Source organism: Apteryx mantelli, chromosome Z, assembly GCF_036417845.1.
Source record: "Apteryx mantelli isolate bAptMan1 chromosome Z, bAptMan1.hap1, whole genome shotgun sequence".
NCBI lineage: Eukaryota > Metazoa > Chordata > Aves > Apterygiformes > Apterygidae > Apteryx > Apteryx mantelli.
In genome coordinates, this window is record NC_090020.1 from 44,305,835 (window position 1) to 44,331,230 (window position 25,396).

At 37.3% G+C, this 25,396-nt stretch overlaps 1 protein-coding gene across 1 annotated transcript in view; it reads right to left on the reverse strand.

Moving 5' to 3' along the window:
• Window positions 1-3,732: 3,732 nt before the first annotated feature.
• The window catches only part of YTHDC2 (YTH N6-methyladenosine RNA binding protein C2), a 42,574-nt gene continuing 20,910 nt past the window's right edge, over window positions 3,733-25,396 (reverse strand). The window contains exons 23-31 of the mRNA XM_067316736.1: window positions 25,194-25,389; window positions 22,204-22,313; window positions 21,044-21,336; window positions 20,398-20,575; window positions 19,117-19,320; window positions 16,995-17,177; window positions 15,084-15,187; window positions 14,781-14,923; window positions 3,733-4,075 (exon numbers count right to left, since the gene is read on the reverse strand). Coding sequence (XP_067172837.1) covers window positions 15,107-15,187; window positions 16,995-17,177; window positions 19,117-19,320; window positions 20,398-20,575; window positions 21,044-21,336; window positions 22,204-22,313; window positions 25,194-25,389 — 1,245 coding nt within the window. The 3' untranslated portion in view covers window positions 3,733-4,075; window positions 14,781-14,923; window positions 15,084-15,106. The remainder of the gene's footprint in view (window positions 4,076-14,780; window positions 14,924-15,083; window positions 15,188-16,994; window positions 17,178-19,116; window positions 19,321-20,397; window positions 20,576-21,043; window positions 21,337-22,203; window positions 22,314-25,193; window positions 25,390-25,396) is intronic.

Sequence of the window (25,396 nt, forward strand, 5' to 3'; positions counted from 1 at the left end):
GCATCACAAATAAATCACCTAATTAAACCCCCATTTTATTTATAACCTGGATCTCTAAGTGAATCACAAACTTGTTACGTTGTTAGAAGTCATGTCATCCTGCACATCTAGTAGCATCTGGGAACATGCAAGAAGGGAAGCACAAAGTCCTTGAGCATATTTCATTTGATTGTAACCTAACAGATGGATGTCACGGTAAGTCACCTCAGGGACCCTGATAACATTTACTCTTCCGCTTTACAAATGGCAGCAGAGCCCAAGAGTAAAATAACCATAACCAAGTTTCAAAAAGAAACACAACCAGCTATGCGCTTCGGGGTTGTTACTCATGAACAGACATGAAAAAAGGGGACAAATTCTGCTTCTGGATGGAAGCACAAGGCATCGTTCCCTTTGAAGTTTAAAAAGCCCATTTTTCATGCGGTATCAAACTTCCAGGAATATCTTCCCAAGGCAGGTCTCCATTGCAGCGTTCTTTAGGCAGCCCTTGAGAAAAAACAGCCTAGTATCTAGCTGTCTGGGAAACACATTCCAACAGAAATGCTTCCAATTTAAAGCATGCTGCATTCCAGGTTGTCTTCCAGCAAAATCACTGAGTTCTTACTGTATGTCATGGCATACGCTCATGGAAGTTTAGTTGCAAGCTACTCAAGACGCAGACACAAATATTACTACTATATCATAGTGCAGGCCAAAACATCCACAACAGTCATACCCCTCTATGTTAGGCATTGTGTTTTAATACGCTTGTACTAGTAAGAGCTTACAATTTAAAGGAAAACAGGTTGCAGTAAATGAGAACAGCAAGACAGCTGTAGGAGATTAAAAAGCAAGTATACAAATTAAGAACAGAAAAGAGTTACATATGTTAGCTTTACAGTTTACCTGTTTCAGTTCCTAGTTCTGGTGTTTCCAAGACAAAAGAAAAAAATATAATACAAATTAATCCTAGATGAAGACATAATACCAATGATCCTTCATGGCTTCCTGATCGCAATCCCACCAGCAGCATTCAATATTATGTTTCTTTACATACCCCATTACAGCTCCACTGTGGTCTCATATCACTTTCATAGTACAAAATGAATTCCAGTGCAGTGTCTGTGGCCAATGCAAATAATAAAATGATGACATTTCATCATACCTAGAAAGCCTTAAAACTGTCATCTGGCCTGCGAATATTGGGTCTTGCATATTGGTGGATAAACTTGTGGGAGGAGAAAATACGGTAAACTAGATGTGGATCAAACAAATCATATCTGGTAGGGAAGAAGAAATGAAGAAGGAAAATTTAACTTTAAACTGACACAAAGTGCTCTTCAACGCAAAACACAATGATTTCTCTAGGGGCTCCCTAAGCTTCTTGTTTCCTAGAGTGAATTTCCAAAAGAACAACCATTCTAAACTAAAAGAATAATGCCTCAGTTTTCAAAAAATTTCCAAAATTTTTATCCCAAACTTTTCATGGTTAAAATCAAACTGACTTAGCAAGTACTTCTTGCACCAAAACTGTTTTCATTAAGCTTACTCTTAGATAAAAACATTTTGCTTAGCTATAGTTACAATAAACCCTTAAAAGAGGTGTAGTGCTTTTCTTCACAGTAACGATACAGTAGTTAGGACAGGTACCTAGAAAGCTCAGCAGCAACCCCCTTAGGAATGTTCTTAAAGATCTACAGCTTCCAGGAGGAGAAAGTGCCAGAGGCAAGCAACCGATGATTTGCCATGAGAGACCTCCTGTAGTTGTAAGCACATGCCCATTTCCCCCCCAAGCCTGGTTTAAGAGCTGTCTAAATAATTACTGCACCAGCAGAGTACGGCCTGCAGAAACACAGATCTGCCTCCCACGGTGCTCGGTGCTGCCCACTGCGTACCACAGGTTGCAGGGGCGGGTTGTGTTTTGCTTTGGTTTTGTGTTATCTCTTGCCTAGAACAACACAAATCTGAAAATTGAGTCCAGCTTCCAAACCACAGTTATTACAGAAAAAGAATATATTACATTTGTTGTACCTCAAGTGTACTCTGGAGGAAACACGACTACAGAAAATGCCTAGCTATCTCTAGCAGCAGGATAAGCCTTCAGGTACAAATCAGGTCTATGTGTATCTTTTGTGCTAGGTCAAATTTAATGGTCTATACTGTACACAAGGTCAAACTGCACAATTTAATGGCCATTTCTGTCTTTAAAGATTGCATAAAGCCTGAGAATATCCTGAGAAGAATAAACCGGCAGTCTCTCTCAGAAAACAGGAGAGAGAAGGCAGCCCTGTGAAGGACCAGGAGTTATGTGAGCCTCTGCTGAAATTCAGAGAAAGGAGGAAGGTCAGGTAGAGGCAGTAGTGCATGACTTCCTCTGCTTTCCCTAACTCAACATTTTTTTCACTGGCCTTAAAACTCTCTCTCCTCACCTTGCACAATCAGGCAATAATTAATTGGCGCTGGGATTCTTTGGTAAGAGCATGCAATACCCGTCACAGGCAGAACAAATAAAACAGAAGCTAGAAGCAGCCGCACATTCCCAAATGCAACATTTTAGCAGGAAAACAGAACTTCTGGCAGTGACGAAAGTCAATTCTTTGCTAACAGAAAACACAACAAGCAAGATTTATACCTGAGCACTCAAACAAGATGTGTGGCAAGCACAGCCTAATCCTGGTAAGCAACAGCCAGGAGCTGACTGCTTGGACCGACTTCTAGAAGTTGCTCCCCAGTTGCATCTTGGCACATGTGTTCGTTTCTCCCCCTGGCACAGGCCCAAGGAACTTCAACCAGATATTCTCTAAGCTCTCACCACATGTCTCCAGGAAGGCCTATTTGTTTTCCTGCCTACTGTGGCTCCCTCCCCCGTTGCTCTGCAATTAGCTCTAAGATCACCACCAAAGGAGCCAGGTTGGGCAGCTGATTTTTTCCTTTGATTTTGGCATCTCCACAAGTGATGTATCAGCCAGAATCACCTCTGCCTGCGTTCAGTACTAATTACTTGCAATCCAGGCAACCAGGATTCCTCTGCCAAGAATGAAAGGGGCCCGACTGCAGCAGGGTTCACATATTATGCTTTAGTAAAGGGAAAGACAGAGGTATCCATTTCAACAAACACAGCAAAGCAGAAAGCATAGCGAAACTCTTGCTTCTCCGGGCTTGGTTCCATGCTGCACTTGTCTTCACCTAGCACTAAAACAAGCGCAGGTGAACAGATGGGAAGCCTTTCTCATGGCATGTCCAGCTTTAGGACTATTACCTTGTTCTAACTCTGCTGCTCAGCCCCTTTACCCAGTTAGCCAATACAAAAGGGAGCCTCAAAGTTTCCTGATTCCCTTAAACGACAGACAAAATGCAGGTATATTCTGCTTGCCTCACAGCCTGCTGAAGCAGTATTCCAGGACACTGCGGAACTTTTCATAAGGATTGCCTCAGGCCAGACCGATACGAAAACTTTCATCTATTGTTTCATTACACAATGCTTCATATAGCTTCCACTTTGACAGCATGAAGACAAAAAACAAACAAAAGGCTTAAGGCTGGAGATTAGTCAGAGACACCAATCCACAAAACCCACAGTTTATGTCACGCACGCAGTACATCGTGCAAGAGGAACACTCAGAGACTAAAACCAGGAACATTCAGAGATTAAAAACTTAGTTCAAGTTGTCTCTCTCCCCTTCAGTACATCAGCTGATTTCAGAGAAGAAAGCAGGATAAGGAAGAAACAAACACAATCCACTTTCTGCTCTTATGAAGATAATTTATTTGCATAGGGGACCTTGTATGCAGGTTTCCTCAAAGTGCCATGTTAATGTACAGGAGTGACTGTTTTGATCACACTGCAGAAGTACATTGCTTAGTTGCAGTCAGAGGAAACTCAGCTAGTACCTTATTTCTTCCACAGCAGAACTACACATCCAACATAGGCTCAGTCTCCTGGTTTGCCATGTACAAAGCTCAAGTTTGTAATTCCACCTTTTGATCTCAGTATTAGAGCTGATGCATCTCAAGATTCTTCAGCAAGACCACAGGGAAGAGAGTTATCCCCTACTAGTCCTCACTTCAAGGGCAAGAGCTCTTCCTCACCACATTCCTGCAGCCAGATCCAGACAAAACCACAGGTTATCTAAGCTAAAGCAGTTATGGAGATAGACAAAGTCTACCACAACAGACAATAATAACAACAGTCTGTTTCTGAAAAAATGCAAAATAACCATTCTCCATATAATAAGCTGCTCTCTCTGCCCCATTCCAACCCAGGGGATGAGAAGGCTTCTGAAATGCTGGTCAGAAACAGGTCCATTGTCTTCCCTCTCTCCCAATATCTAGTATGATTTTTCTTAATTACTGTTCTGCAGATGTCACATAGTGGCTTTCCCAGATGATAGGATTCATTATTCACCTTCAAAGAAAAAAGAAAAAAAGAGAGAAAGAGAGAGAAAAGAAAAAAAGAAAGAAATCTTTGGAGAGTCAAGCTGCTTCTGCCCTCAGAGAAGACAGGGTAACAGATGGTGGCATTCTGAATATTCATCGAAAGCCAAAAGCAATCGTATTTCCAGTGAAGTGGTGAAGAAGGAATGATGGAGGTCAAGGCTTCTGAGTCTTCAGAAGCAGCTGGGGAAGAGGGAAAAAAATCAAGAGCCCTCAACTGAGATGTTCACTGTCATATTCCTTCATCATAGCTGTTTTCTTTACCTACAGAGAGAGGATTAAATACCGGAAACTGTCCACTTTGTGAAAGCATCAAAGCCCCACAGTGCAGCAGTAGAGAAAGGCAAAGCCTTTCCAACTTTTTAAAAACACAATTCACAAGGATAATCTAAGGCTGGAAGCCAAAACTTGCAATAATTCCATAAAATGCACACTGTCAGGAGTCCACTAATGCTCCCATTAAACAGGCTCATGTGTGATTCAAAATAATGAAGAGGTTATGAGCAGTCCTGACAGGACTATGACGGTGGAGAACCAATACATCTTCTTTTGTACACAAAGTTCAAAGACATTTCATATGATAAGCCTCAAAAAATGGGTTCGGTTGATTTCTTACAGATTTTTTTTTTTTATAAAGCTGTCACAAAAAATCTCTTTTTGCACTCTCTTTTGCTAAAAACTAATAAAAATTTGGTATAATTAGTACTTAACGCTAAATTTTAGGGGCAGAACAGTAGGCCACATACTTCCTGATCTAGGGACTTTTTCGTTTATTTCTCATTCACATTAGCTGCTCATTTTCTGTTTTTAGCATTCTCAACAATTAACTCGCACTAAAAAAAAAAAAAAAAAAAAAACTTTGTTCAAACCAGTGACAGAAGACTGTCCCATTGAAAGAACCGATTTTCACCAATTTCAGAAATAATTGTTGCTGTGCAGAAGAAATGCCTTTCACTTTCAAACTATCTGCTGCCTCAGCTGAACAGTTCATTGGAGGACAACTTGCAGAGCTTCTTTATTGCTAAGGCTGTTTTTTGAAAGCATTAAAACTTGATTGGCTGAGAAAAGTAATAACATGCTCTGTCCAAGCTGTTCAAGTACAGTTAGGGTTCTTGTAGACTATCTTCACCACTCACTTCAATTAAATAGGCTGTTAATGTAATGATAAATCTATCCTGAGGGATAAAAAGGAGGGAGAGATGTTTTTAAACAACACTACTTGATGCAAATGAGAGTTCAGTTTGGGGTTCAAGTTTAAAAAACACACATTGCCTTGATCCCATCAGCATGCTTAAAACTTCCTTTTCTTTTAAAGCTTTAGAAATCTCTTCTTCCTCCCACTTTCTGATCCAGCAAGCCATTCATATCTCTGGTAGCCTTTTCAGCAACTGCAGCAGGTCCTGCAGTAACCTGTTTTAGGTCTTAGCTTTCTAACGATGCTGATGAGTTCACTGTTACTTGATTGTTTTCAAAGATCCCAAAAGAAAAATCCAGTGACATTGGTCTAAACCCTTTAAGCTTACGTATTTTACTTTTTTTGTTGTTTTACAGTTGCTACAAATAGTACCAGGGCATACTATTGCAAAGTCTCAAGTAAATAAAAGACTACAGAACTTTCTCATTTCTCTTCTGCCTATTTATAGCAATATTTGAGAACATACATTTTTCAATGCATGCAGAATGCATCTTCCCTCCTCCCAAAGACCTAGTCACTGGCTCCTTACAGGAATAACAGAAAAAAAGTGAAAGAGAAAACATTTTCCAAGGTTACAAACCCAAGTACAATAAAACAAAAATGCTCTGGAAAAACTCTGTTGCTTGCTATTTCTGTTGTCCTAGATTGCTAAGAGCAGAGCTCACGATTTTAAGCAGCCTAATGTTGGCACTTCAGCTGGACAAGGATTTGCATTCTCTGCATGCTGAGGGTCTGAGAGCTGACTTAGCTCAAGCATAAACAAACCTTAAACTGTACTTATACACGGTATTTCAGTAAAAGGCACTTAACAAGCATTCTCTAGAAAACTCCTGACAAGCAGTACGGATAAACACCTCACTGGCTGGGAAGTGATTCACTGAACAAATTATACATGGTCATGGAAAGAGGCCAGGTCAGGCCTGGGAGCTGGATCCTGAACTCTGACCAGAGCAGATCTTTTTACTTAGAAAACCATCCTGACATCAATCATTTCTTGGAGGTAAATAATGTTCTTACCCCAGCAGTGTTTACAGATAAACAGTATTATTTAAAGCCTTTAATAACTAACATGTCCATATTGCCCTAGTCTTGCACTGTCTGCTTGCCGTAGCAGGAAAAAAAATAATTAAAAAGGGACTTTTAAGATACATCCTTTAATATCTACCTATAGCCTAAAGGAAGTATCCCTTCTCCTCCTCTCCTCTATGGAAGTAAAAACTGATAGATAAGTGAGTCAGATATAAAGCAACAAGTTACTGTGCAATTTCCCCACATCCTGCTGCTTTTCTTGGGGTAAGGCCACTTCATTTGTATGCTCTCATAAATCTAGGTTTCGTTTTAAAATGTAAGTCCCCAGCAGAGAAAAGCTCATACACTAGCCAGCTGCACCACCTAGCTTCTCTCTGAAGCATCTTCAGCATCCTATTTTTCATGACAGCAGTGTTTATATTCCTTCAGGGTCAATGCTTCGTCCAATCTACCCCCTACTCATCCACCGTCTCGCACCACTGATTTTACAAACAATTCTCCAGCTGTGACGCTTGGAGATTTCAAGAAACCTTTCACCTAACCAAGGCACAGTATTGGTGGTCATAGGAGGGTAACGGAGCTGCTTTCATCTTCCCTTCTATTCTTTCATCTTACACAGAACCAATGTGACCTTTCAACCCAAGGTTACTTCCTATGACTACTGTGTCCACATTAACCAAAGCCTCACACCATCTTTTACTGGTTTGATTCATTATTGAGTGAAGAGTCATCAATTAAAACAAACATTGGAATGAGGGCCAAAGATCAGAATAACTCCCTTGATCCCCTTTCCAGCAGTATTTCCTTTCCTAAGAGTATTAAAACAGGGCACCTGTGATCTCTGACTTCAGTCAATTTTTCCTGCTTTTTTAAATGAAAACTGGCACATCCACACTAAGCCTCAGTTCTGACAAAAGCTCCTCCAAATCCCGTTTTTGAACTTGAGTGCTAGGAAACAAATATCAAAATAACAGACTCTGTTTATCCCCCTTGGGCAAATGCATTAAGACAGGGTCTTCAATTACTGTCTTGCCTCATCCATAAAAAAAATGCAACACTTACCTTCAAGGCTCTGAGCAGGAATGAAAACAGAAACAATGTCTCTACATGAGACAAAACTGCAATATAAACATGGCTACAGTGCTCTAACATCCACGCTGGATCATGGTCCCCTGTAATACATTTGCCTGGTGCCTATGAAGACACAAGGCCCAAAGATAAATTCACACGTGAAAGAGACGGATGATGCCTGCCACATACACATTAGGTTGATCAGTGCAATCCAGCCAACATAGGTAACTAGGAGAATAATCTAGAGCATCAGCTCATGAGTCTCTTGAAGCTTTACAGCCTACCTGTAACACTTCTGAAGGTCCTACAGCTCTTCTGCTCATCTCTTTTCTCTCCTTCCTAAATTGGTACTTCTCGTCAAGTCCCAGGGAGTCCCCTAGAGCAAAAGGTATGTCCCTCTTTTGTGTAAAGGCTGTGGATGGAGCATAGTAATTCTCTTACAGTGATAAAACCTCTTTTAATATCATCTTGTGACATGTCAAGACCTAGCAGTGCCTAAGCTGCTGAAAGCAGCAGCCACTGAAATGCTACCCTTGTGGAGTTGACAGAATTCTTCATTAATGACTGCATTTCAACTAGTAAAAAAGCATGTGTACAGAGAGTTTTTTAATTTGAATAGAACCACGAACTAGGGAAAAAAAAATAAATAAAAAAATGCAGAGTAAAATTTTGAAGCTCATATAAATAACAGAAGTCACACTTAAAATGATACTGTCATTTAACAATTTCTCCAAGCTCCTCAAAAGATATTTAAGATCTTAAGGCCTCCTGCTTTGTTGCAGAGTTATGCTCCTAAATCAAATCCTTGAGACATTTATTCATGTCTCAAAAAGAAATTCAGAAAAACTTACACCAAAATACGTCTACAGTTCATTGCATCTTGGTGCAATTTTATACAATTTGCTGATGAAGTTTATCACAAGGGAAGTTTGTTTATTTTACATAGGAAAGTATTGATGAAGATAAAGCAGACTACACTTGTTTCTTGGAAAGGCAGTTCAGGTTATTACCAGACCCTTGTACAAAGGAAGCTATGCAGTTACATTTACCAAAACTCCACTGAAGTCCAGTAATACATATTAACAAATGCTTATGCTAGCAAAAATTTTATAGAGCACCCAAAAGAGTTGGTAGTTTCTCATTACGCACCAACTAAAGAAAAAACTTCTATAAGCACGTAGTACCCTGGCAAAGCTCATTAAAAGCAAGGGAAACGGTATATATTTGCAGTTTTCCTTTCATTAGTTAAAACACTCCCACTCAACTGAAAAATTCCACAATGTCTGAAAGAGGAAAGTTAATTTTTTTCCTCCACAGGGAAAAAAAAAAAAAAACAAAACTGCCCACACAGCAGAATGCAATGCATTTTCAATTAAAAAATGGCAACATGCTTATTAGCACGTTGACTTCAAGAGCAGTATGCATTTTTTTGTTCTCTTTAGGAGAATAAATTTTTTTTAGACAATACGGTACATTGTGTCAAAGTACCATATTGACAGTAACAATTACTGCCATGAATAAACTAGTCAGTTCATGAATATCAACCAAATGTCTCATTTTCTGCCTATCTGCATCTCACTGGACTGAGCTGAGTATGTAGGAAGACAGAAAGTGCTCCAACTGGAAGTCTTCAAATGGTTTGCCTCCTGCAGATTTTTTCACAACTATCAAGGAGCAAGCTCAGGAAATCTAGAGGTTTTTAAACCACCTTTTGCCACAGAATTTATAAGGCCACTCCTCTAAGTTTAGTTAAAATTGGTGAACTGCTTCAAAAACTGCTGTGGAAGGAAGCATCATTCCTGCAGCAAAGCAGGAAGAAAGTAGCAAAAAACAATCAAAAAGTGAGGTCTGTGTTCTTACTTTGAGAGATAAGAAATAAAGGTGGTACACTGTAAACTAGAAAGGTCACAGTGAGTTTGCCGGCCCACAGAGAGCAGGAACTCTTCTCTACACAGCTTGCTTTTAAAAAGATTCTCAAGATACTTTACAAGAGCAGAAGATATTAAATCTATTTTACACATGTCACACAACTGCACGTTACTCTCGGTTTCTGCCAGCATCCAGAATATGCTCAGATAGAAGCAATTTTGACAATTGTGTTTTGTTCTGTAATCTTATTTGATTGCTGTTGGCCTTCACCAGATATTCCCTACAGAGAGAACAAAGAGGTAGGTACTTTAAGAGCCTCAAGCTACAACCTTTACTCATGCATCAGCAGTATCAAATACAACAGGCCTATGCACACAGGCAAAGTTACAAGATCAGGCTGCAAATCTGAAAGCTGTGCACCATACAACATAAGGCAAAAAACAGTTTAACATACACACACACACACACACACACACAGGGAGCAGCTTTAAAACTCCTTATGGGTTTGACATAAATAAAAACACAGCCTCCTTTCTGAGTTGCCCAATTCAATAATGTGCCATGTTTTTTAGTATTTTCAAGACTCCAACTTTGTATTCTGTAACATGATACAAGGTATTCCCTCAATTTGATTTCCTGAAAACTAATTTATCTTTAAACCAGGACATTTATTTTCATTTTAGGTACTGGCACCCTTTCAACAACAACTACAAAAAGAACTGTAACAATAAATAAAGCTTTCAGTTTGGAGAAGCACCTACTGCCTGTACTACACTGCCCACTAAAGCTGCAACAAGGAGAGCAGCAAGAGAGCACCAATGATGGCTGAAGACAATCGAGTAAAACCCACAGGAGAAAAAAATAATGCAGCTAAGTGACAGTAAAAGGATGTAGGGCAATAGGAAACAAACTAGTAATATTATTTAGATAGTAAAACCTAAGAGTGAATTCATCTAGAAAGTGACTGCTCTGGAAAAACCACTTCAGATCCACAAGGGGAAAAAAAAAAAAAGAGTAGCTGCACAAACCACACTTTAAAGATCAGGTACCTTAGGGGTAACTATGAACTGATCCAAACACAAGACACAGAAATTGGCCTACCAGGTCTGAGCCATGATTTCATTTTGACAACAGCCAATATCAAGCTTTTAAAAAGGAAGCTACAAGGAATCTCATAGTAGAAATAAAACCTGCAAGCACTAGAGGAACTGTCTTGAAATGACTTTGTAGATTTTGTGATCAAGGAGCAGAAATGGTATCAGGTCAGCAATGTGGAAAAAAAATGCAAAAAAGAAAATATTCAAAGAAACAATTGCAACAAATAACCAATTTCAGGCTACAAATTAACAAAGAACAGGTTTTTAGAGAAAGGAACCAAGTTCCATCTGTGGCAAAAGAGCTTGCCATTTTTACCTTATTTTCAGAAGCACATTATTGAGGAGACAGCACGCCTCAGCATTTTCTTACATGAGACAGTAGTATAGCTCTGATCTACTGTCTTGAGCAATATCACTAGAGTTAGCCAGAATCATCAGTGCTCAGATTAGCTTTGCTCATATACAAACACACTTTGCAAACATGTGGCTGTAATCCATAACCTCATTTCTTCCCTCCTCACTCTAATGTTTAGGCACAAATATGTAGCTTGCAAGAGGGCTGTATCTGAATCAGAGTAAATCCTGGCTGACAGCCTCCAAACTGGGATTCTTACTATTGCACAGAAACCGTCTGGGTGATGGGCCATTTGTCATAATAGGACAGAGCTTCTGCAAGTCACCTGCTGTTCCTACCCTGGAACAGCCCTGGGGCTCTTCCAGGGACTGATGATACTTCTAGTTGCTACACACAGCAACCAAGATAATCTCTTTAGAGACCAGGAAGATACAAGATGCAGAGTGAAAACAAAGAATGTCAATACACAGTCTCAGAAAATTGCAGTTTGCTCAATGGCTCAAAATAGCACTTATTTTCCAAAACATTCAACAAAGTAACATGATCCCTAAGGAGAGGACTTCAAAAAGAACCATCAGAAAGGTCACTGCTGCAGTGAAATAACCATACATTTTGCATGGATTCAACAAATTAACGTGTGTCCATAGACAGAATACACTTATTTCCACCGGATGAAACCTAGCAAAATTTAAATGGATGACAATGCAGAAAATTAAGGGAGATTATCTGAGAAAAGAAGAAGGTCACTTACCACCGAGTTTCAAGAGTGGAATCTTTTAATGTAGACATGCTTTTAGATTATATCAAAACAGCGTTTAAAAAGGAAATCCAAGAGAATCCCAGCTAGATTTATCCAAAAATAATTTACGCTAATGTATTACAAGTTACCATTCAGAAATGCATATTTCTATGGTACTACCAGAAAACAGCTGCTTAATTTAGATGTAAAAGGGACTGACAGCACACAGGGTTAATATGTCTTTCTTCTGTATTTTTATTTAGAAATAAAAGTATGTCTGCAAGTGACTTTGCACAGCAAAACAAGAGTACCATGCATCACATTGTTCAGTGTTTCTTAGTTCAAAATAACCTTAGTAATTTATTTCAAAAATAAAAAAGGAAAACATTTACATCTACTATACGATACTCCTTGCAGACTGTAGCATAGACAAGTTGTAGTATTGCTGTTTACAGAAAAAGCATTTACCTTCAGTTTTACAAACCATACGATATTGTTGCTGAATGTTGAAAGTCCACAGAATGAGCAGCAGCAATTCTAACTACAAACTTACTGGTTGATTCTGTCTTGTAAAGGTGGTCTCAAAAGTCAGTTGGAAGCACTGATACACCATAGCACTGAGCTTACAATTGTATAAATCAGAGGTAAATATTTTTTTTTTAAATCATCATTTAAAAGCTAGCATAAGCATCTCCTTACAGAGGACCTTTCTATGCCTCACCTAACGTCAAGACAGTTCCTTTGGATTTGTGCTCAAGACATTACTCATCTCTGATTTGGTCTTCCCTGAGTTCAGTTTTTACTCAGGCACTGACAGCAACAATCCTGAATGTTTATCCATGAAGATATGTGCAGCTTCATGGGAAGAAAGAGAGAAGGCAGAAAATACAAACAGTAAAGTAAGGTAAGTACAATGGAACAACAAATTGTCAGCTTATTGGAACCAGAAAATAACATGCAAGCATCCTCACCGTGAGCACTGATTTATCCTGTTCTGTCAGTATTAAAATTAGTAAAACAAGCAAAAACATGTGAACCTTGTTTTAAAATAATTGCTTATCTGGTAAACTGAAACCAACTGGAGGAGGTCTGATCACCATGAAAACATTCACAAAGAAAGAAAAGGAAAGTTTTAAGTGTACAGTTTTAAGTCTCAGTACATAATTAGCTCCTGCCTTCCCTCCTAGAGCTTTAAACTGAGTACAATATTACTTTTGTGTACAATACTGGATTTTAAGTGCTAACTCATTGCAGTCTGAGCATTGAATTTAGTGAAAACATTTTAAAAAGCTCATTTTGCAAAGCAACAATTTAAAACCAAAACTAAAACTGAAAACAACTTTATTAGAGGCTTTTGTATTTCAAAACGCTAAACAGTCAAATACAAAAATATGAATTCTAAAGTCATTGCCGGGAAAATTTAACAGGATAAAACATAAGCAATGATGCAGAATGGGACCCAATTGTTTATGACCTCAAATCATGTATTTGTCAAACTGAAACTTGAATTAATAAAAAAGAACACATAAAGTAAAAATCAGTAGATATCCTGAAAGTTTTAGTTGATGTAGATAATCAACATAAAGTTTTCCTGAAAAAAAAAAAGCATAAGGATACTTACAGTCTACTACTTCTTCCCTTACTGTTAAAGGCCACTCAAGACTTTTTGTCTCCATGTGTGTTTGAATGTAGGACTGCTGTCCCTTCCAGAATTTAAATCTCTCTCTCTCTTTCTCTCTTAAACAGTAATTATTAAATACTGAAAGGAGAGCACACCTAATCATGCTTTGATCATACTTCAAGTTCAGAGAAACATCTATAAATTCTTCTTCCTCCATCTGCCCAAAGTTCTAAGGAAACTTCCTGCATACATCCTTGAAAGCCATACAACACAGCAGCGAGCCCACCGCATACCAGAGAACGTATACGAGGTAGGGAAAAAACAAACAGAAGTGTAGCATCACTTGCTGGAAACCAAGGTTTTTAGGAGGACTCAGTTACTCTTACAAAGACAAAGCCTATTCTCTGTGTATGGAAGTCACTACACAGTAAACAAGAAAGAATACACAGCGTATCCTGAACTCCGTGTGAATATTCCTAGCAAACATTAAGAGCATAAGCCTGCTCACAAGCAGGAAAGCTCTCAGTTTATACTAAGAGTGACCACAAAAGTAAGTGCAGAAAGTGAGCAGAGTGAATTTATATCATCCTTACACTGCAGTAATTTAAACTCTAATGACAAGCCCAAGAAAATAATAATTAAAAAAAAGAAATAGTAGTATAGAAGAAGAAAAAAAATTGAAAGAGATATAGAAAGACTACATTATCCAGACTACATTAAAAGATGAAAAAAGTTCTACAGGTAATTTTTTTTTTTTTTGGGGGGGGGGGGAATCAAACTCTTCTTCTAACAATGTCCATGTTATTGATTTACTAGGATATCCCTTCACATAAGTCTTTTGAAAGGTTATTTCAGCTTACCAAAGTGAGACTACATTTTAAAGGAGATAAATAACAAACTGGAAACATGTGTTGGACCAACTTTCTCTCAAAGAAGTCTCACACTCCTTTTATGTACTGAATGGAGCTTTGATATTCTCCTTCTACCTAGCTGTCTGTCTGAATATATCTTGCTCTCTCACACTGAGCATATGAAAATTCAAAAAGTACTTCATGGAATCTTCAAATATATTTGGAAACATCTATTCTCATTTATTCATTTTAAGCAAAGTGCAAGACTAATTAATATTACACTGGTTTCTCTCATACTTTTTACTGTGTTGAGACTGTTTAAATGTAAACTGTGTATTTAAACTGTCTGCTGTGCGACTCTAAGTCCGTAATGAACTTATTGTGCTCCATTTTTTTTAAACTTCATTTGAACTTAACCCTGTTTTTAAAAGTCAACTGCACACTGCATATATCCTACTCTAAAAAAAATTGTCATTCAGTCAAAAACAGGCTGGTGAAAACTTATGACATTTGTTATCACAAGGAAATACTGAAACTAACAGAATTCCCCCTATTTTTCCAGTGCTAGTTGTAGAGCATCACCAGCAACTTCAAGAGCTTGTTGCACCAGCTTCTTCCTCATCTTTATATCGTAGGCATGCTGCTGGTTCTACTGGTTATAAAAGATGTTTTGACAACCATAGCTGAAAAATTAAGAGGAAGAAAAAATTTAAAATTAAGTAGACCTGTTCCTCACCAAACTGCAAAGGAAAAAACAAATACTGTAACAATACAATGTACATAGATAACTTTTCCTCTATCACTATCTATCAAAATAAACTGAATAATGCATGAAGTATCTACCTCTGGCACATTACTTTATATGGTCAATCAGTTGAATTTTTCTCTCCTAAAGGAATACGATCCCAAAGCTGTAGCAACTGCTCTCCAACTTGTGGTTCCAGCTCCTAGAAATGAGCAGGAAATTAGGAAAGTTATTTGCACTGCTAATGCAAAACATACAGAAACCAATTAAAAAAACCCAGGTAGATAAAGTTAACAGTGCTTGCTTTTAGTCTTTTGAAAGAATTAATCCCCTTTACTATTCATATATATATCAGAACTGGCTTACAATTTGTTTGGGCTCTCTTTCTTTCAGAGTAAGTTGTCAGTTCTGGAGAGAAAAAAAAAAAATCGAAGTGGACAAGACCATATGTGCCATGTATCTTGTACCTTCCATAGGCCACTTGCTTATGAACTAAGGATCATGACTCTCCACATCTTTTAAGCTTAATTCAGTTGAGTGTGGTGGAGAACCTGGAAAGGTGGTCACAGGTAACACAGCAGCTCTTAATGGAAGCATGGACAACATTAATATAAACCAGTTGCATAATGATCCTTAAGACTTTGTCTCTGAAGAAAAACTTATAGCAGAAGTACTGTTACACTCCATCACCATCACATGCTACTGGTATATTCCTTTCCTCAGCCATAAAACGACAGAAGTTTGGGGGAAGTGTAGAGAGAAGATGATACAAGAAATTTAGAACAAGTGTCTAACATTGAGGAGATATTTGTACCTTTTTTGAGGAAGTGGGGAGGTCACAGAAACTGCCATAGAGAGCTCCTGTGTTAATTCTCTTCCAGCTACTTGTAGCTACTTCTGGCTTTAGAGAATCTGTCCTAAACTCTACTCTACCTCAAATCTCAGGATTCTCTATAGATTTCAGAGGAAACTCAAAGGTGCAATTTTGAGCACTTATTTGGGTGTGACAGAATATCTTAGCAGCAAACAAAACTGAAGAGCTCCAGAAACAAGATTACAAATTCTGGAAAACTTTAGTTTTTGTGGACATATATTAAGCAAAAGGCTGCTTTGATTTTATGAGACTGTATGACCCTGACAAAAAACAAGCAATATTTCAGAAAAGCTGTTCATAACTTAAAGCAAAAAAGCCAGCACAGTTTCAATGCCTATCACACTACTTCCAAAAAAGAGAGTGGATGAATATACAAAGGCTTTGTATACTGACAGTAATTCAATCTCTGAAATGCCTCAGTTACTACAGGCAAATTTCCATATGTTCACTGTAACTAGTAAACCTGGAAGCTAAAGGAACAAAATCCTTTTACAAGAACTTTTAATTAAAACTACACAATTTTGTTAAAAGCATAGATATAATTTCTATATCTCTATCTATCTAGAAAGAGCAGTCAATTTCCATGGTTGGTGGGCAGCTTTAACTGCCTTCTAAATTTAATTCTGTATTATTCTCTTACAGTTTATCAAAGTCATACTTAACGATTTTTTCCCAATGAATTAACATGCTTGATTATAACATTTTAAAAGTTGCCTATAAATCTGTTTACAAATGGAAAAAACTAAAATTGGTATTTCTAATCCCCCCTCCCCCCCCCAAAAAAAAGAAGAGAGAGTATGAACGAAGTCTTCCACATCTTTTTAAACAACTGGGGCAGAATACACAAAGGGTGAAGAATCAATAGAGCTTCTATAGTTTGACCTATTGTTCCAAAGGTCTGGTTGCATCAAAACTCTAAGTAAGGCTCCTTCTGTCAAATATACATTTTCTTGTTCTACAGTAAATCCTCCGTTTCCTCAACAGTAACGCACAAGCGGCACACGGTGTGTGTGTCAATGAGCTGTGACTCAGATTAACAGATACATGAGGAGAGCTGACAGAAATGTCAAGTCTAAAGAAGCTAAAATAACACACAGTTCTGAGTAAAGGAGACTTTACAAGGGAATAACATTACCTGGCCATCTCTGCTTATTTGTACTTTCTTATTGTCATTCCAAGGGTTGAGCAAATGGTGCGCACAATGAAAAGGAAGACTTTCTTTTCGGATCCACTCCACCTTAAACACACCTCCTAAACCTGTAGATCCCCAGTCTTGACTTTTCTCACGTCCTATCTCTGAAGACATTCTAGCAAAACCCTGGAGTAAAAAATTGAAGTATGAAAGGAAGAAACACAGTTAGAGGACATCTGGTCCTGGTTTAATTTGGAATTAAATAAATGATTGGACTTCATACTAAACTTTCAAATTAGTTTCAAAGTGATTCACACACTTTTTCCCATGAGACAAGATACTTAAATAATTTTCTAGATGTAAACACTTCAAGAAGTGTCAGTCTTTTTTCCACTTGAAATATGCATTCGAGGGTTTGACCACTGAGAACATCTCTCAGTTAAACTCTGACAATTACCATTAAATTTTTTTTTAAACTTTGCAACAGAATCTTTCAAAAAAAAGTATAGTAAAAACATTTGAAGTGTAAAGAATCAAGATGAATGCCTTATTATGTCATACTCCATTATCTATTCCTTCTTAGCTGTAGGCTTTTTTTTTTAAGAGATCCATTCCCTTCTTCCCCTCTCCCCTCTAGTTTAACAACCTTTTACATAGTATTAAGAGAGTGTAGCTGTTCTTTCTGAAGAAAAGACAAGTTAAAGTTGCTGTTGTTTTCTTCTTCAAAGTGGGAAGAAATTCCAAGACAAATGTCCAGGAAGGGAGGGAGAGGGGGGAAACCACAAATTCAGGACTGCTTCTGACTCTTATTTAAGCAGGACACCCCTCCTGCAGGGGGAAGGGGGGGTGTCCAGCAAGTATTTCGGCAAATCTGTAAGACGCTGTTTCTGTTGGACTCCCTGGTTGCCAATCCGCACTACTGCTGTAAGATACGCAACCCTGGATAACTCAAGCCAGATTTAAAATGTAAATCAACAAAAAGGAAAAGAGGAAGAAAAACAAAAAGACGCACGATGGAAGAGCATGTTAACAGGAATGTAAGGCTCACATTCTCATGAATGGCCAGTGTACTGCCAAAACTGGAGGGCAAGGCAACATCAACCACCTACACTCCTGACTTCAGCAAACTAAAACCTTTCGCTCCCCTTCTTTTTCCTCTAAGTGCGCAACTAAAAGAGCCCATTTACCGTTTTCTTATTACAGAGCAGAAAACCACAACTGACAGGATGAAAATAACTTCCCAATATTCCATCTGTGTTTACCAAATCATCATATATATCTCCCACCATAATCTTGCAGTGGTATCACCAAGACTTCTGTATTTGAACTAGTTCATTATGTTTTAAGTTTAGCTGACTTTTATGAATAAGTTTATATAACAAGATGAGTTCAACTTTGTTTACTAGGAACAACCGAGTTTAGCCTTCTCTACGACACAGCTAACATGCAACTTCACACAACCAGCTAAAGCCTTTAATTTGAAATTGCCTGTTTTTTGTCAATGACTATCTTGCTAACTAGAATGTATTAAGTAAAATATTGTAGTAGGGTTTTTTTTTGTTTGTTTGTTTTCTTAAAACAGGTCACACTGATCACACTTTCTGGCCTAAACATCTGTGAAGTCATGACATCTCTGCAAAAAAGCATGGCCATGACTTTCCAGCCACCTGGCTTTTAGAAATTTCCTGTTCAGGAAAAGCAGATTTTACTGACGTTTATTACAAAGACATCTGGGAGTCTTCTGACTTTAGAAAGCTGCCATTTGATAGCTGCTTATTACTTTATAATATTAATTTTTGAATGCAAAAACAGAAGCAGCAATCCTCTGCTTTGCTTAAAAAAAATTTTTTTTTTGAGAAGATTAACTTAGGATATAAAACATTACTGAAGAAGCCTGGAGGCAGTTCAGTCTTAGCTTTGAGTGACAAACTGAGTTAGCTAAAAAGGTGTATTTCGGAGCAGAATGAAAGACATTTGCACCTTAGCAACCACATACACTTGCTTTCCTGCACTATTTTTTTAGATGGTCAGAAGTCATAACCAAAAACCTCCACACTATGCATAGTCATCTGTTGCACTCTCTTAAACCATTAGCCGAAGCTAACATTTAACGTTAAGGACTCACCTGAAAGTGTCCAGATCCTTGGACAGAAAATATTAAGTAAACCATGCTGCTCTCCCAAAAGGCTCTATTTAGTTTTCGCTCATTACTTGGCGTAGTAGACCATATACCTTTCTGCTGAGAAATATCAAGGTTTCGCAGGTTGCTACTTTTCATTATGAAGTACCGAACTGGCATATTTGGTCTTGGTGAAGGAGATTTGGAACCCTGGAAAAAATTAAATTAAAATACAGTACAATAAAATAAAGCAGATTTTAGTTCTAAAGTTTAGTTTTAAAGCATTCTAGTGCATGAAGATAAAAAAACCCTGAGTACACTCCTGCCTTCCTCTCCCAGGTTCTAACAGAAATACAGAAAATCTCAGCTGGTACTGTCTGCCTTGGTTTTTAAATGTATTTCAAATCTATTTTACATTTCTGAAACACCTTCCAAAATGATCAGTCATTTTGAAAAGAGGATCAGCAAAAAAGTACAGCAGAGTAGCAGTCTAGCAATTAAATATAATTCTTTCAAGTTTTACACACCTTCAGGTGAGACAAACTTAACTGCTCTAGACTGTAGCCTAAGATACACTGTTCACATTTCCCACCTTCAGAAAACACGCAAGTTCTCCCCCTTTTACATCACATAAACTTAAAATTTGAAAGATTTAAGAGGAATTATTAAAGCCTCCAAAGAGTCAGTGCCTAGAGGAACAAGAGGTTTTCTTCTCAGTGTTCTGTGGTTTACTTTTCAAATATGCAGGGAGAATTAAGCCAGCAACTTCAAAAAATGTGTGCTCTGTTAAAATAACTATCCTAAAAAAGCAAGCAGTCATAATAAGACAGATAACACAAATTTAAAGAGAATTAGCATCTTAATGTATACTATTAAAGAAACAGGGAAGCAGAATCCAGAGCAAAAAGGAGAATTCAGAGAAATGTGAGTTCTGCATATTAATTTAGCAAGAAAATGAATACACTTTCACTGGTGATTACACAGTTAAAAAGAAAAAACACAAAAAACACCACTACACAACAGATTGTTCTGTTCTAGATAGCTTTAACTCAGCACTCTGCAAAGAATAATATTTTACTGCATTCGACCAGCATAACAAGGGTATTTAGTCTGGATTTTAAGTTCCAAAAAGAAACAGGATTATGCAGGTTAAAAAAAATGAAAATCTATTTTAGGCTCCTAATTTATCAATGTAATATAAGACAGCTGCTGAAAGATATCATCTAATTTATTTCTGAAATACAATTAATATTGAAAAGTGGGGTAATTTATTTATGAAAACTCTACCTTTCCAGATAAAGGAGGAGAAGGACTGGCACATGGGCTAGGATAACTACTGCTGTCTGTAGACTTCACTGATGATTGATCTGACCTCTCATCTGAAGTTCGCTTGGAGTGCAAAATGCTTCTTTCTTTGTACTTCTGTGCCTGGTGAAACGCCGGAGGTGTAGATTTCATTAGAACCCTAAGAGGCAAGGGTGGATTTAGGAGAGTTTAACACGCTAAGAGTTTAATAAGCAGTCACAGTAGAACTGAGAGCTAAATCTCAGCCTGTTGCATGACTATACATATTACAATAATTACAAACCATATTAAGTACTTTAATTAAAAAAATTACTTATTATTCATTGTTTTTGAATGCTGGGGTTATAGCTCTTCCGCTACTTCTTTCCGGAGATCAGATTTCATGGAAAACATATTTCTGACTGACTGTCCCCTCAAACAGCAGGCTTATATATGAAATATTTAGCAATGAAATCACTACTATAACACAACATAGGACAGCAGCATTTCTTCCAACAGTATTGTCATCCTTCTGTTATGAAACACATGCAATTCCTATTCTTTTTTATTACTAGCAGAAATTCAAGTGCTGCTTTTACATCTACCAAAATTACCACTTATTATCTCTAGAAGGTTTCAAACAGCTTACTTTTCAGCATTAGAAGAGTCATCAGAGAATTCTGTTTCTGCTGAGCTTTTCCTGCTGTTACTTGACCTCCATGAAGATGCTAAAGGAAGTTCTTCAGAAGACATAGGTCTTGGTCTCTGCCCAATTCCTGAAGGCTGCTGCAAACCTACAGACTGTTCTTCAGTGCTTAGAACAGTTATAATTGCTCTTATAGTTGCTTCATCAACTTGAGACCACGGTTTAGAAGGAGCTCGCATACGACGCAGAAATAAGCTATGCCACTTCTGTCTGAGTTGCAACAGCAGACCAGCAGTCTGTAATGAATTTTAACTCTGTTAAAGACTAATCAAAATTAGATCAGCCAGATACAGGCTGCCTATGTCTCTCTTGAACAGAGAGTATCTGGCATTCTAAAACAAACAGGACCCAAACTGACTGGCAAGACTAAAATTGGGGGGGAGGGGGGAAGAGGGAGAGGGGTGGAAGGGGGTGGTCATTTGAAGAAAACTTTTAAGAGTTATTCTTTCTTCTCTGGGGTATCTAAAGTTATTTTTAAAACCTTCTATTTCATTTCACTCTGCACCAAACTCACAACCATACTGTAAACTTGCAGGATTTATTATTGCTCACTTTAAAATTCTCTTCATTCATACCTGAGGAAAAAAAGATCAGCCCTAAATGACATCTTTCTCCTAATGGAGCAGACTACCGCTCAAATGCAAGGACTGAATTTAGAACACTATGGTCTAATTTCCGTGCTATGAAAACAAGCTTTAGTTTTCAAAAACCCCACATTTGAACATCTCTACAAAAGATATTATTATTGTTGGATCTGAATGGTCTGAGCATTTCATAATTCATAAGCAACTTCTCTTCCTACAATGACCAGAGTTTCTCAATGACATGAAGATTTCTATCTTCAATGTATTATTTTCCTTTTATTAAATGTGGCCTTTCTTACATTATCTCCAACTTCAAGTGCTCCATCTTGAGTTAGCTTTAATTATTCTCTCAGAGGAGGAAATACACATTTCTTTTTAAAGGAAATTCTCTATTACCAGAACATTTAAGAAATTTTTATAAATATATAAAAAAAATTAAATAAGTAATAAATATATGATAAATACAAATATAAGTATTCTTTTTCAATAAAAAAAGCATTGAACAGATACATTACTTACTTCAGGATCCAGTTTGAAATGGAGCCATTCATCTAGCTTCAGTACCGCCAGATTAGCAGTTGTTTTGTCCTCCATCTCACTATCACTGCTATCATTAGGTAGCCCATCCACTAGATGAAACAAATATAAAGGGTGCATTAGCATTTCAATATTACTTCCACTTGCATATAAAATACTGAACATTATTGTATTGCCTGAAATAAACCCATTTCCCTTCTAAATTTCAATTCCACTTAATATTTCTCTCTTCATCTACTTCTAAACACAGAAATTTTATTATCTTTTTTATTTTTTTGTCAAAACATCTCAGTAATAAATCTGTTAATCTGCTTTTAATTCAGTAGCAGAACTCAAATATTCAGACCCACTGAGGGTCTTGTTATGTAAATCCCTGTGATCTGACTCACTCGTGTATCTCCAATAAACCATTAGCACACAAACTTATGCCTAAATCTATTTGCAAAACCATGTATTGCTCTGTGCTTTATTTCCTAGTAATGCAGCAGATTCAAGACCCATATAAAAAAATACATATGGCTATAAAGTAGGATTCCCATTTTTCATAAAAAAGGTTTGATTCCATCAGTATGAATACTGGTTTTAACAGTTAAACAGTAAGACAAGAAAGCTTCAGTAATTTAATATAGGTTCTTTCTTTGATTCTGAGATAATATTTCTAGTGAAAATGAACAGCAGGATAGATTTTTTTTTCTTCTATTCCTACAGCACTCTATTTAAATAACAAAACAGATTCCTTTATATTCCCAATTACTTCTAGTTTCTGGTATAGCTAACTGTCATTAAAAGTTATATGTAGAAGACAATAACTGATTATTTTTAAATCCATGTTTTGGCTGGAAGCAATACGAGTATATTGCAATATTGGTAGCTTCATTATTATTTGGTTTGAATAATCTGGTTCAAACAATATCAAATAAACTGGTCTCTAGAAAAAAAAAAAACTTTTCAGCATTATTATCATTAGACATCTCACTTTAATCAAATAAAAATGTATATGTTAAGAATTATACTCTGCTATAATTTGTGAGATTTCAGAACAATGCAAATATAATTTATGCATATGAGCCCATGAGGATTCATACGTATGAATTTAACTGATGTAATATGATAATACTGCTTGCATTTCTTTTGAAAAAAAGATTCACTATTGCTTGCTGTAGAAATATTAGATGGAAAAAGTTGCAAGTTATTCTTAGAATTTTATACCTAATACCAAACTAAATACTTCCAGAATAGGCACTGTGATATGATAATTATAGCCATTCCTAATGTTCCAGACAAGTTCTTTCCAGCCAAAAACATGCTTACCATTGCCATGAAGTTAAAAATAAACTTCGTGTTGGCCCTGCCTTCAGAGTGACCAGACAGACTGGCCTCTGCTCTTGGTTAGACCACTGAAGTTGTAGGTATAGTAAAAGAGGGAGGGAAGAAGTGAGGGTATTTGGAAGGAGCAAGAAAGGAACACAGCAGGAACAGAGGAACTGCTAGCGGCTTCTACAGTCTAGGGACAACTATCATAGACATAGTTCAGAAGAGCCTTCGATCTCCTCTAAAGCATGTTGGATAATTATATCTAGGGAAAGAGCAGGGGTCTGGTGTGCCAAATGTATAATCTTTGTTCAAAAGGAAATAAATTCCTTACTACAGTGGGTCTAGATCATCCAGTTACTCTTCTATATCAAAGCCTATCCTAATTAGGCTCTTCATGCCTCTAGGAGGCAGCAGTGAATCTGACCCACACATGGTATTTCAAATTAATTTCAGAGATTAAAAACAGCAGATCTTCAAGTTAAAAGCTACACAATCTACATATCCTCCAATAATTAACTAGAACTGCATTAGTCAAAAGTAATTTAGTATTAATTATAAATTCTAAGATTACGAATTAATTAGTAAAGTAGTCACATTACCTTATTCATCAACTAAGTATAAGGCTGTCTCAAGTCAGTACAAATTCACTCAACTTTAAGACAAAGTCACTTTGTCCTGGACAACACTCAGCGGTATATCTATTTCTCACTCATTTCTCTCTCATCTTGGAGAACAACCTTCTATAAATCTATTGCTTTATTTTTCATAACCCGACATGCTACTAGAAGGCTCTCAAATTAGGTATAACGCAGAATAATTATTTATATATTCTCCACGGGACTTCAACACCAATATATTTGTTCACAAATCCCTTATCTGGTTAGCTAACCTCAGATACATGAAAGCAAAACTGATTCTGTCCATTAAGGACCCTATGGTTTATTTGCTGCGTCTCCGCAAATAGATCAGGCAATAAGGAAGAAGGTGAAAGAAAAAAAAAAAAAAGAAAGAAAAGGAAAGAACAGAAGACCACTGTTATATTTCAACAACCTTATACTAGAGAAAGCTGAGACTTCAGGCCTTAATGCACTAATGATATCCACGTGAATCACACTTGGCTCAGGTAATAAAGATGGAGATAAAGGAAATAATACTTGAAGAAAAAAATTTTCACAGAAGATTATGATCATTGATGAAATGTAGGTACAACACAGGAACTAGCGCTCCCCTGGTGCAATCCACTAACATCTACACAGAAAATCAACTCTTCAACTCATACAGGTCTACTGTAGACTATGACTGTAGATCACTATCCCTGTCATAACTTCATAAGCTTTATATATGACAGAACACTAACAGAACACAAGATCAGGGATGGGGATCCTCTCTGATGATACTGTTGAAGAATTAAGCTCCTAATTTTGTATTTTTCATTATTTATCTTGTCAATAGTAAAAAGTTAAATTCAACAGAATCAAAATGCAATACTTAAAACTATTTGTATATAACTCTGAGACATTTACTACAGGGTCAGTAAGCTATTCAACAGCTACAAGAACTCTGGTGTTGTACCTTTGAGATTTAGCAAATATATTAGATATTCTCGAAAAATAAGCCTTCCATATCACATACTACTGCATATCAACAGATATATATACCTCGAAAGGATGAAGGCTCCTGCAAAGCATTACTTGGTAACCTAGCTGGTCCGCAGAAGAGTGACACCGTGACAGGTGTTACAACTGAACAGCATCTGATATTTGCTATCCTGTGAGCCCTTGTCATTTCATCATATATAAGCCAGTCTGTAGGGAGTGCCTGAATGGCTGCAGCTTGCCCATTTGCTGGAGGAATCTGTGCA